Source organism: Epargyreus clarus, unplaced genomic scaffold (assembly GCF_041222505.1).
Source record: "Epargyreus clarus isolate Ecla_fem2 unplaced genomic scaffold, WU_Ecla_fem_2.2 ptg000007l, whole genome shotgun sequence".
Lineage (NCBI taxonomy): Eukaryota > Metazoa > Arthropoda > Insecta > Lepidoptera > Hesperiidae > Epargyreus > Epargyreus clarus.
The window spans coordinates 5,501,882-5,514,780 of record NW_027332215.1 but is presented as its reverse complement, the minus strand read 5'-3'; the positions used below and the strand labels follow the sequence as shown (position 1 = coordinate 5,514,780).

Sequence of the window (12,899 nt, the reverse complement as noted above, 5' to 3'; positions counted from 1 at the left end):
TTTCTTTACAGAATATCATCGCACCTGCAATTTCCATGACGTGGACTGCCTGGATAAAGTTACAAGTGTGTTCGCATTGCGTATGTATACTGTGACGTCTGTTGCGTATGTATGTTGTAAACGCTTTGTAATTGTGTGTTTTTACGTAGGCGTTGAAAAATATCATTGGCTTTATTTGTTTTTTGCCATTTACGCCGCCTGGATTACTTTCAGGGATAGCCGTATGGGCCGTAGCGCGTACTATCGAAATGGTCGTAATGGTATTTATTTGCTCCTGGCAACGGCTATATTTATTAACACTTTTTCTACGCCTATGTACTTTCTTTCCGGCCAGTGGCATGCAAATGCACCCCCAAGCACCTCCTGCCGGCGCCCATGCTTTTTGCATAATTTTTTAGGCATTTCATGTTTTGTGTGACTCATCTGACATCTTATGTTTTTACCTAACCTATTTACCACATAGAAGTATATAATGTCATTGACTTACTTATCGTATTTAAAAAAGTAAAATTCATAGCGGTATTGAATTTAAAAGGTGAAGTTTATATAAAATTAAGGAGTATTATGAAAGTTGTTGCAAGCCCATCGATGATAAAATCAAAAGAAAAAATATATTTAAAAACAAGTTTTTATTACTTGGTAATAAAAAATAATGACAGCATTTAATGATATAGGGTTTAATGTAGATATAGGCTCTATAACTTTTGAAGATCTAGACCAGACGTTGAAAAATATTAAACCGAAGAGACTCTGCGGGATCGGACGGCATCTCACCATACATCGTTAGAGATTGTCGCTCGGTGTTTATGGAGCCTGTATTGTATATATATAATTTATGCTTGGCTAGTTGTACATATCCGGATATATGGAAACTATTCCGTGTAGTTCCGGTTCCAAAGTATAAGACAACAGAGTGCACCTCTGTCAATTTATATAATTTACAACCATTTATGTCAAATGGTAATTCATTTAATAATATTGACAATTCAATAAATAATAATGTGATTATTCCAATTGAATGTTATAATAACAAACTACTTACATATTTCAATTAAATGATCCCATAAGGGAAAACTTAGAAATAATAAAACTAGGAATAAACAATTGGTGACTGATAACTTTTCATCTCTAAAAATATTGCACCAAAATATCCAGGGTTTTTCAAGTAAAGAGTTGTTTTTAGATACTAATCATTATGACCTAATATGTTTAACAGAGCATTGGTTAAAACAAGGTGAAACACAAATAAACCATATATATCACTTTATTGCTAGTTCGTTCAGCCGAAAGTCGGCTATCCATGTTGGATCACTTATAATAATTCGTAAAGGTATAAAAGCAAAAGAACGCCTGGATATAGTGGGTCTCTCGGTTGAACGTCATTGAGTTATCATGTGTCGAGCTGTACCCTTACCAGGAGTTTTTACGTTCCGACAAATATGACTGTTTTGGTATTTGTTTACGTATGGGCCAATACGATTTCCTAGTTCTGACACAATCCGCTAGGGTCGCTGATTGGAATTTGTATGGGCAAATACGTTAACAAATAGAAAATGTTTTGGATATTATTTGCAAATGTAAAAAATATGTAATTTTGTAAATTTTAGACATTGAACACATTGAAAATAAAATTACTTTCTTTGTTTAGATCATATAACTTAGAATATACTTTCTTAGAGCCAACCAGGGTGACTTCATCATCTTCTACTTGCATCGATAATATTTTCAGTAACTGCAACATAGTTGAAAAATCTATAATAAATAATATTATATTATAATAAACTGATCACAAGGGGCAGTCTATCTGTATCCAATACAACATATCTAAGGAAGGGAACATAAAGTTTCTTCATAGACCAATTACAAGTCACCGTTTAGTAAAATATAATAAAGTGCTACTTAATAAGTTGTCAGCTGAAGCCTAGCGCTTGTGTTAATAATCTCTATTCTCTATTTCAGAAGTTAGGTATCAAATAAATATAGTTCAAAAAACTATAAAACACGCTTTTATGATAAAATCTAAAAAGTAGAAAATAATTTTCAATCTAGGAAACAATTAAGGAACAGTAAATAGTATAATTGTGAAAAAAGCGTGGGGTGCTCCACTTATCAGTTTTCGAAAACCATCAGGGCTGCTTCCCTGATTTAATGAAACATAGCAAAATAATTCCATTGTTTAAAGCAGGTGATACTAAAGATCCCAACAATTATAGACCTATTTCAGTACTGCCTGTTCTATGTAAAATTCTTGAAAAGATCCCAAGTACTACACCAAATGTTGCAACATTTGAAAGTAAATAATCTTTTACACCCAAGACAATTTGGCTTTACTAAAGGCCGTTCTACTACAGATGAGGGTGTTCAATTGCTGCGACATATATTTGATTGTAGAGAACAAGCACATGATGCTATAGGTATATTTTAATAGACAAAAGAAATATATATTTTTTTGGTAATTTGAATTAAATGGAAACATAATTATTATTGGATAACAATGTTTAATGTATAGATTCGTCATTTAATGAGTAATAACACTTTTCAATTAAAAAATATATAGTTTCCACTTAAATAATTCTATTTCAATAGTGCCGCGGTTCGTTGCGGGTAACTTATTATCATAGATATATTATCCTACTGAATGCTTATTATATATAATTGGGGTTTGACATTAAGGAAGGACTCCTATCATCAAATTTAACAGACTACGTAGATATTTAAATAACCCGCCAAAGTCTTCACGCATGCGCTATAGTTAGACGTCCAACAATAAATGTTAACAGTTTGAAATGTTTAATCACACTCAGATTTTTTCGCTGACATTCTCTATGGTTTTCGTCAAGACATTAATAAATTGTGTGAAGCTGTCGTAGCTTTTAAAAGCTGTTCACTTATTACTGTAATAGCTTACTTGTTAAAACCGCACCGCATTCTATTTAGAAACATCTTTAATCTGCGTATACATACAACTGACTATTGAATACATGAAATCCGTATGTTTTTTTGAATTTATTATTTTATATCGATTTATTTAGTAAATAAATAATAGTAATAGTAATTAATTTAGTAAATAAATAATTATCAAAGCATTTTGTTAAGTAAAAGCGGAAATTTATGTGATTTGAGAAATCACTTAAACTAAGCGTAAAATGTTTATGTATTGAATAATAATTATTTGGTTACTCATTTTATTGTAATGTTAGCAGCTTAATTCTATACCAAAATCATGACTGATCAAAAATATCCCTTTGACATAAGGTAACTTTTGACATTTGATGGTTGGGGTGAAGTTTTGAGATATGACATTGCGAACTAGAGAGGAACACAATACACGTGTTGCGAGCCGTCAAGGTGTGGATCAATATAATGTTACTACATTTATTACATATATAAGACAAGTTATCAAAATATTTTTAATACTCAATAAAAACATATTTATTGGGGAGAAAATTTATAAGCCCATTTGATTATCTTATTATATAAATATTTTTGTAGCTAAAACCACATTCCACACCCAGTCTGAAGTTCTTTTTATGCTAGTTTATTCACCACCCGCTAGATGTAGTTGTACCAAAAACACTATTATATCTTTAACTTGTATTATAACCCTGACAGTATGTCTCAAATTAAAATAAACTATTTCCAAATAGAGAATCACTTTATAACGTTTGCAGTATCTACATCACATTCGGAAATGGTTGATGATGATGTTCGTATATTAAAGAAATAACTAAAAACGAAGGTGTATAATGTTTTAATACAAATTAAATTATTTAAAGATTTTTCAAAATAAACAAACCAGTCATGTCGTAAATTCTTAAAAATAATTTCCTTCTTCGAGTTCTTAATTAAGCGATAATTTGTTTTTAATTTACGAGGTTATCTTGAAAATGACTGGTTCGATTTCGGTGGGAGTTACAACAACAGACCTCACGGTGTCTGTGGTTACTCTTATGACCTCGTCTCGTCTCCTAATTTGTATAGTTTTTTTTTTAATAATATAAGAGAAGTAGACGAGCATGCAGTCTACCTGATAGTAGATGGATGGACATCAACCGCAGATAAGATTAAATATCCTACCTGAGGTCGGCCTCAGATGCGCCGCTACTGGTTTGAAGGGTGTGATAAGGGATACATACTCACCGAGGCCTTCTGACTTAGTCCTCTGAGGCAGCAATGCATTTGTGGCCGACCGTAGGTAGGACCCAAATCTTATAGGGTCGATGACGGCAGTAGTCACTTACTATCAGGTGGACTGCATGGTCGTTTGTTCGTTCTATATTATAAAAAAAACTCGACAATTATAGTGATAATCTAGGTCACCAAGTAAGAGACTCCACCGATCCAGGTGATGAACATAAGGAAGGTTAAGGGGTAAAGTGGCTGGTGACTGCGGCAGTCGGGGACGGTGGCCCACATGACCACGCATCCCTGGCACCGTGCCTCACACATTGGATTGCGTGTCGAGCCATTCGCCAGTAGCAGACGTAATTGCTAACTGCCCAGGGTGCACCAGCCTGTGTACACAAACACTCGTGGACGTCGCCCTTTATTATTATTAATTGGATTGTATTTTTCAGAACCCATGGAAGAAGGGAGTCATAAGAAACAGTTGGATAACGTCTTTCAATGTCTGCCTGAGTGCGAGCACTACGATTATCCGTTAGAGGTGGCTCTCGGTAAACTGGCCAGGAATGTGCCGCTCGATGGGTTGCCATTTTTGTAAGTCCTTCCATCGTAATGCACAAGATTGTGCTCGTACACAAAACTGCGATGCGACGTCGCATCGTAAAAATCTGCGAGCTCCCTCGACGCATCGCAAGAACTTGCGAATTAATTCGCAAGACACATTCCTGCGATGTTTCGTCACACTTGTTGACGCCATTTTTAGTTCGTTCTGGGACAGCGTGTGGGGAAGACGTATACTTTAATGTAAAATAATGACAAAGTACGTCGTTGACTTTTTTTTATTACTGATTGAGGAGCGCCCTGTTCTTTGGGAAACTAAATATAAAATAAATTATATATAAATTATATATGAATTCGATAAATGGATGAACCCAAAATTTTCTTTGTTAGTCTTTCCTGTATCTCTTAAGCAATAACAAAAGTGCACACTTCTTTTTACGACCCATGTCACGTCCTAATTTTCAAAATACGTTCCGTACGGTTGACGGTTGTCGAAAGTATGGTCACCCTGGGAGACGCTATGCCGCACGATATCGCATCGCAGCAATTCGTGTCGCAATTTTCTGCGTTGCGAATTCGCATCGCGTCGCATCGCAGTTTTGTGTACGAGCTCTTAGTCGATCTTTTAACTAATACAATTTTTTATACAATGTAGGAGTAGCAGACGACCATGTAGTCCACCTGAGCGTAATCCATCCATATGCAGTAGCCACGCATATGGATATTTGTAATGAATCCTAGATAAGATTAGATTGCAACCCGAGGTCGGACATAGGTGAATCGCTACCCCTGAGGACTAAACTGGAATGGAAAAGTAGTGTCTCGCGCACACAGCGCACACAGTAGCGCTAATTACTGCTGTTATCAGGTGAAAATAGGTGGTCTTAGTAGTGGCCATCAGGCCAAGTGGGGTTGGTAAATTTTACACACTTTTGAAAACTTCTTAACCGACTTAAAAGTTAGTTAGTAATCCTCGGTCTATAATAAATACATTGCATTTTAACTTTATAAATTTAGTTTATCTTTCGTTTTAATTTTCTATTATATTTTAGCATATTGTGTAATAAAAGTGTTTTAATTTAGAAAAAAGGAAACACTCTGTTTCAATGGCAGCAAAGTATAAAACTGGTTTTTACTTAATAATTTCTTCAATCGTTATTGTTTCAGTGACCACATCGACCTGGAGAATCGTTCAGTTCTGAATGTGTTTTACAACGACTTAGTCTCCACAAGGTATAGGCGAGACGTTTACTTGAACTGGCAGAACATTTTGGGTACATTCCTTTTAATTCACAATATGAATATTTTTAGCGTTACTACAGGTACTATGCGTTAGAGAATGCCCTAATGCAATATTTAAACCTTTCTCAATTGTGGGGATGTGAATTTTAATTCAGATTTTTTATATGATGCAAGTGGCAAATGTGCGTTCATTCTACTTTATGATACGTCGCCTACCGTTCATGGAGATCTGTAAGTCAAACCATTTCGTCGTTAACTCAATACTGTCCTACAACAGAGCACGAGTCTCCTCTCATAATGAGGAGGATTAGGCCATAGTCTTCTGCGCTGGCCAAGTGTATATTGGTAGATGTATATCAAGCCAAGTATATCATATGAGATTTTTATAAATCTCAGGTGTCCAAATTTTTACTCCCGATGTTTTCTTTCACCCCAAGTAATATTCTATTTCTAATACGCTCATAATTTTGAAAAATCAGAGCGTGCCTGGGATTTGAACCTTAGACCATTTTAACACAGTTTATATAGAACAAAAGTTCTATTTGAAGCCGATCACAGATGCATTGTTACTCCTTAAATCTAAGGGGCAATTAATTTCAAGTTATTTTAACTTCTCATACTACAAGAAGAAACCCGTAGAAGAATTATTATTGCTGAAATATCTCTTATAATTAGCTGGCAGAAGCAACCAGGATATCGGTAGACGCAGAGATGTAATGTACAAAATAAATTATGCATTTTCCCTTGTGTTTATGAACATTTATAATCAACAACAAATAGAATGGCTTGTCTAGTGCAAGTGTTTCTTCCATACTACTCTCTAGCAAGCAGGTAATTGGCACGTTTAACATTTTGACAAGAAAGTGATATAAGGCATGTGTGGCAGTGATAATACCTCAAACGTCGAGCACCTTCAAATAGGATGTCATAATTCACTGGCAGTATTATAATCTACTGCTCAGATTCAGATTACAAAATTTGGCCTGTTTTTCTTAAACATTTCATTGGTCTGATTTATGAACAAATCACCTACCAATCGAAAATATGAACCCTATAGAATATGCAAATGTTAGGTATATACTTTTGAATTAGCTGCCCAGTAGTTGCAAAAACCCCGGTGCACCTTATATGTATGTAAATAGTGAAATAAAAATATCTTTTCCATTTTGTTACTAAAGTGATAAAATTACTTTCTATCTATTCATTGGGCTGATCTTTATTCTTCATTGACGTAAGAAAACTGAAAGTAAATCTTGATAAATACATTGACGCACGTTAATATTATGTGTTTGAACTTAATTGTGGTGTTATCGAATTATAAAATTAATTATCGTCTATCAGATAATTCCTTTATCCATTTTTGTTTTTGCGCACTGGCGTCAAGTGATTCGTCGTTAAAATCATAGATGGTTTAATATCGCATGTAACGTGGTAGAACTCAGAATGATCGCCGGCCGCACCATCAGCCATATTTCCTTCAGCATTGATAAGCGCTGTTGTGTTCTGGTTTGATGGGTATGATCAGGTAAGGTAGACATACTTTACCGAGGCATTCCAGCTTAGTTCTCAGGAGTAGCGGCGCATCTGTGGCCGACATCAGGTTGGAAACTAATCTTATCTGGGGTTGATTACAGATGTCCACCCGTGTACCTAGTGGCTACCCACTTACCATGAGGTTGGAATACATGTTTTTCTGCTTATTTTATATTATAAAAAAGGTATTATTGCTACGCTATTATGCAAAAGGGTGTTTGGATTGAATAGCTTATGTTAATTTATAAATTTGTGGTGCATTTCAATTAAATATTTGGCCATATGCGACTCGAACTTGCATACGGATTATATTGATATTTGAAATTCCTATATTATCTTTTGATTTTTGCATATCTCATTTCACAGCTGCATTCGGCGGTCTTCTCAGCCTGATGCTGGGGTTTACGCTGATCTCCGGGTTCGATTTCCTCCTCTTCTTCACGTTCAGGCTGGCATACGACACGTTCACTCGCAAGCCCAAAGTGAAGCCGAAGAGCAATTACGCAGTAAACGTTGAGAAAGTTCGTACGGGGAATTGGATGAAGGAACCTGAAAAAAATAGGTTTTCGACTATACGTAGTAAGATGCTTGAGGAGTTCGGTCATCGTAAATATTGAAGGTTTAGAATGCTCACGGACTCGCGGAGACAAGGCTAAGAGCGGGTAGTTTAAAGAATAAGTATAGAAATGAAGATATGTGGACGAGTTGCAGGCGATATCGGTGTCGTTCCGGAGTAAATCAAGGCTTCATACGTACGTCCGCCGATGCCGCCGGGCGCGCCGCTCTGAGTTGTGGCCGCTTCGATACTCGCTAATAAATTTGTTTCAACCGCTCGCCACGTCGCCTCTCGCCACCGCTTACCACTCCATTCATGCTGCGCCACTCGCCGCACCGCCCGCCGCACCGCTCGTGGCTGTGGCCAGCTACATACGTTGTCATTCATTTCCACGGGTCATACTTAAACTGGTGCAAGTGCGTTTTCACAACCTTACAGTAGAGCGATTTGAATGTTCTAATGCGTGTAATTTTAACATTATTCACGTATAATGCAGTTTTTTCCAAAAGGATTAAATTATACCATTTTAAAATTTTAACTATGTACGTTGAATAATGTTAAAGTTACACGCATTAGAACATTCAAATCGCTCTACTGTAAAGTTGCGAAAACGCACTTGCACCAGTTTACGTAGGATCCGTCGATTTGTTTGCGCCGCTCAACGCTCACCGCGCCGCTCGTCGCCCCGCTCGCCGCGCCGCTATTGGCTGTGGTCAGGCGTTAAGGGTTATAATAAACAAACGACAGTCCGCGTCGCAGACTGTCGTCGCCGGACGCCAATAACCGTCGTTAGTCGATTGCCAGGCTGTCGCTTGTATGTTAGCTTACTGGTATGGGGAAGGAAATTATTGATAGTGAATTCTGTTGTATCAACATGATCTTGTTTGTTGTATAAGTCATAAAGAATGAATATTAGTCATATGAATCATATAATTAAAGTGATTAAAGTGTGTCACAAAATAAATTCACATTTGTTTAATTACACCTACTCGTAAGTTTAAATATGATTATGATTACAGTTTTTAAAGTAAATGAGTTATGTACAGATCCTTGTGCATGTAGGTAAATAGGAGTAAAATATCTTTTGCTTACGAAGATTTCCTAAATACGATTATGTTTCTTTATACCATACAATTTATTACCAGCAATTATCATTCTGGTGTCGTATGCGCTCGGTGACGGACGCAAACATAGCGCTTACGAATATACTCTATTTTATATTCGCGGTTTGCGCGGCCATCACCACTGCACGGCTGAAATGGCTATGAGATCTGAACTACTCATAGCCAATGAGGTGTTGGCGTTTCTACAGCACGCCATCGACACCATGGATGAGGTCAGTATCATCCAGATATGCAAGACCAACTTCACACGTGAGGAGATCGGCAGTGCCAAGATCCTCCTGTTTGAGTCGCTCGGGATGAGCGACCGTATGCCTTCCCGCAGGAAGGACGAGAAGGGAGAGAAAGGACTCCAGGACATCATCAATCTTCTTAAGGTGACTGATCCTGATGACATACCAGCATTCGTGGTGAAGAACATCCACAAGCTGCCGCCCGTTACGTTCGACCATGTGGATGTAACCAGGCTATTGAAGGACATCACAACATTAAAGACAAGCCTGGCAGAAGTAGTGCTCAAGTTAGAAGCCTCGCAAGACACCATCAGCGACCTACGGGCTGAAATTGCTACATTACGCAATACGGTAGCAGTGAGTAGGTCGCTAGAGGTTAATAACGTTAACACGCGTCTTGGGGCATGTAACACCTCGTCAGCAAGTTTCGCGTCTGCGAAACGACACGACCCCGACCGCCGCGCCCGCATGTGGTGACACGTGCGTCCCCCGCCCCGCACCTCCCCCCGCCGAGGTGTCGCCGTGCGTCGTTGTGTCCACTACGTGACTACGCTGCAGCTGCCACCCGCCAGCTACCCGGGAAGCGGTCAGGAAGACAACGAGGCCAGAGAGGGAAAGTGGGAACTCCCGCAACGAACCCCCTCGCAGTGCGGTGTCCAACCACGTGACAGACAAGGATGGCTTTATTAAGGTGGTGAGAAGAAGAAAATGCCTCCTTGTCGTAACCAATGTGGCACAGCACCGACGGGATCTAACCATCTCCTGCGTCCTGCCGTTCCTGTGTCGCACGTGTATGTCTCACGGCTCCACTACAGCACGAAACCGTCGGACATAGTGGAGTATTTGGCGGTAAAAACCAAGTACCGATTGTTGGTCGAAAAGTTGGAGGCGCGTAACGCGGTGAACTTTAGTTCATTTGTTGTACGCGTCCCAACTGAGCAATTGTCGACCTTCCTGAAGGAGGACCTGTGGCCGAAGGGAGTTGTGTTCCGAAAGTTCTGAGGACGGAGTGAACCCCCGGAAGTCACCAGACTCGCGTCTCACGTTGCCGCAAATACGTGATTTAGTTATAAGTATATATTAGTATGTATCTTAGTCTGTAAGGTATAAAACGCTTATTACACAACCCGATATGAAGGGCCCTGCATCCAGGGTGGGCGTGTACCCTAGTTAGGGAGCTAGGCAGATCGGGATGATCCGATCGCCCTAAATAGGGACACTAACTCCCTAAGTCTTAGTACACCACTCTTAGTTAGGGTTAGGGTCCCTCAAAATTGGGTGGTCTAATAAGCCCTTAAGGCCTTAAAGGCCTTATTAGACCACCCATTTTGGCCTTTAAGCCCTTAAGGCCTTAAAGGTAGGTAGGACTTTGTTGTCTGAAATAAATGAATTAATATAAATAAATAAATAAATAAAATACGATCGCATTTCAATTTCGTTCCAAATGTGTCAATGAGCTTGCAAAGTAATGCAATCTTTTAACTCAATTTTTACCCACTGGACGGACAAATTAATATAGATATTGTACAATTATCAAGAACAGTTGACAATACACAATTGTCAGGGATTAACGATTTTTCTTGTCCGATTCCAGTATGGTCTTTAATTTTTTTTTAATATAATAATATAATAAAATATAATAATACTATTGTGGAACTGTTACTATCTTCCCAAGCTGCGGTGTTAAGCACGATATTCTGTATTTACCCTGAGAGCACGCGAGGCCGGGGCCGAGCGCCTTCTGGGCTTCCAAATGTAAAATTAATTAGCTTACTCAAGACATATCTACTAATCACAATCAACATTTCTAAATTGAAATATTGATCATGTGGAAATCAGATTTTTATTTATTCCTAAATACTGAACACTAAAATAATTTAAATTATGAATGAATCAATGTTCGTTTATATAAAACTGTGTTGCTTTTGACTTTTTTGGTGCAAACCTCTAGACAACCTATAGACGTGGCGGGGAAGTTTTCTTTTATTTACGAGGGGGGAACCTCCAAATGGTGCCTTGGGAGCAACGCAGGGTTATGTGGGATTCTTACCGCACTAAAACCCCTCCCGGTGACCGTCCTCGACGCTGCGTTGAGAACTCCGGGATCTCCAAAGGAATGCAACCGGAGTCCTCTAAGCATTTACCCTGGTGAGCATAAAACTGTGGCGGGGAAAGTCTTCAGCACCGCTAACTGGAACGTACAAAGGACAACGTCCACCGCGTGCCGTGGTGCGTAACGTTATATTGTGTTTTCGCATTCAGAAATACTGCGTCAAGATAGCTCACGGAAGACAAGAAGCTTCGCGACTTACTCGATATTTATCATTATATTAGAGCTAAATCATATATATAAATTGTAGTGTAGGTTCAAGTTATTCTGATGTACCTATAAGCTATATATTTTTTTTTATAATATAGGAGTAGCAGACGAGCATGCAGTGCACCAGATGATAAGTGGCTCCTGCCGCCCATGGACATGTGTAATCAACCCCAGATAGAATTAGATATTCCTATCTGAGGTCGGCCACAGATGCGCCGCTACCCCTGAGGACTAAGCTGGAACGCCTCGGAAAAGTCTGTCTCCCTTACCACACCCTTCACAAGTATAACTTAAATAAGGTACACACATTTATCCATCCTCACAAACTTTCGCCTGTATAATATTTGTAGGATAAAATAGAATTTGACACGTATTTTGATCCCCTTATTACAAATATGCTACACCATCTATCCCCAAATTTAATTACTATGGTTTTCAAATACACATTTTATGACAAAAAAATATTTACGCCAGCGACGAATTTTATAATTTAGCGTGTGATAATACGACTAAGTTTTTTATGATAATATAGGGTTGGATAGGTTCCAAGCTTTAGAAAAATAAGTTGATATCGATCTTATCAGTGACGCAGGTTGTCAAAACATCAATATATACAAAATATTGATGGTATCGGCACCGTCAAACCCGAACAGTTCTACAAACGTATCAAAACTCTCGTCTTTAAAATTTTTGGGGATAAAGTCGCAGGTGTGCGCTAGTGCATATAAATTGAGGTCTTATAGCTAAAATAAACATACATGATCAACATTTTGCATTATAAACAGTTAAAGTTAAAGAGTTAACTGTAGGATTTTTTCGCCTTAATTCACATTGCTCTCGTGGCGCAGTGGTTAGCGCGCTCGGTCCTTAAGCTGAGAGGTCGGTGGTTCGATCCCACCCGAGAGCGTCCACGACGGATGTAACCAATTTTTTTTTCCATTTTTATTTAATTTTTGTTTTCTGAATTTGTTCTTCGTAATATTTTGATATTTTCCTTTTTTGTTTACGTTGTAACTTTTTTTCGTAACTTTTAATTTTACCCGGGCGCCGAGCAGACAGAATCTCGTACAATGACCTTTATTACCCATCTCTGTCACTCATACGAAAATATTTGCCGTCCCGGTCGCACAGAAGCGATTATCGCCGTTCACAGAAATTGCAAACATTTGGTCATATAATTTAGGCTTATTTTCGTGATGGTAGGTACT

The 12,899-nt window shown here is 38.3% G+C and overlaps 1 protein-coding gene and 1 non-coding gene across 2 annotated transcripts in view; both read left to right on the top strand.

Annotated features, from left to right (window-relative positions):
- LOC140743272 (sodium channel protein Nach) overlaps positions 1 to 8,454 on the top strand; it is a 29,139-nt gene extending 20,685 nt beyond the window's left edge. Inside the window, exons 9-13 of the mRNA XM_073074433.1 lie at positions 12 to 91; positions 2,674 to 2,713; positions 4,608 to 4,719; positions 5,854 to 5,960; positions 7,828 to 8,454. Of these exons, the coding sequence (XP_072930534.1) occupies positions 12 to 91; positions 2,674 to 2,713; positions 4,608 to 4,719; positions 5,854 to 5,960; positions 7,828 to 8,078 (590 nt within the window). The 3' untranslated portion in view covers positions 8,079 to 8,454. The remainder of the gene's footprint in view (positions 1 to 11; positions 92 to 2,673; positions 2,714 to 4,607; positions 4,720 to 5,853; positions 5,961 to 7,827) is intronic.
- Positions 8,455 to 12,524: 4,070 nt separating this feature from the next.
- TRNAK-CUU (transfer RNA lysine (anticodon CUU)) lies at positions 12,525 to 12,598 on the top strand. Its single transcript has one exon. It is a non-coding gene; the product is annotated as a tRNA-Lys (tRNA).
- Positions 12,599 to 12,899: the final 301 nt, after the last annotated feature.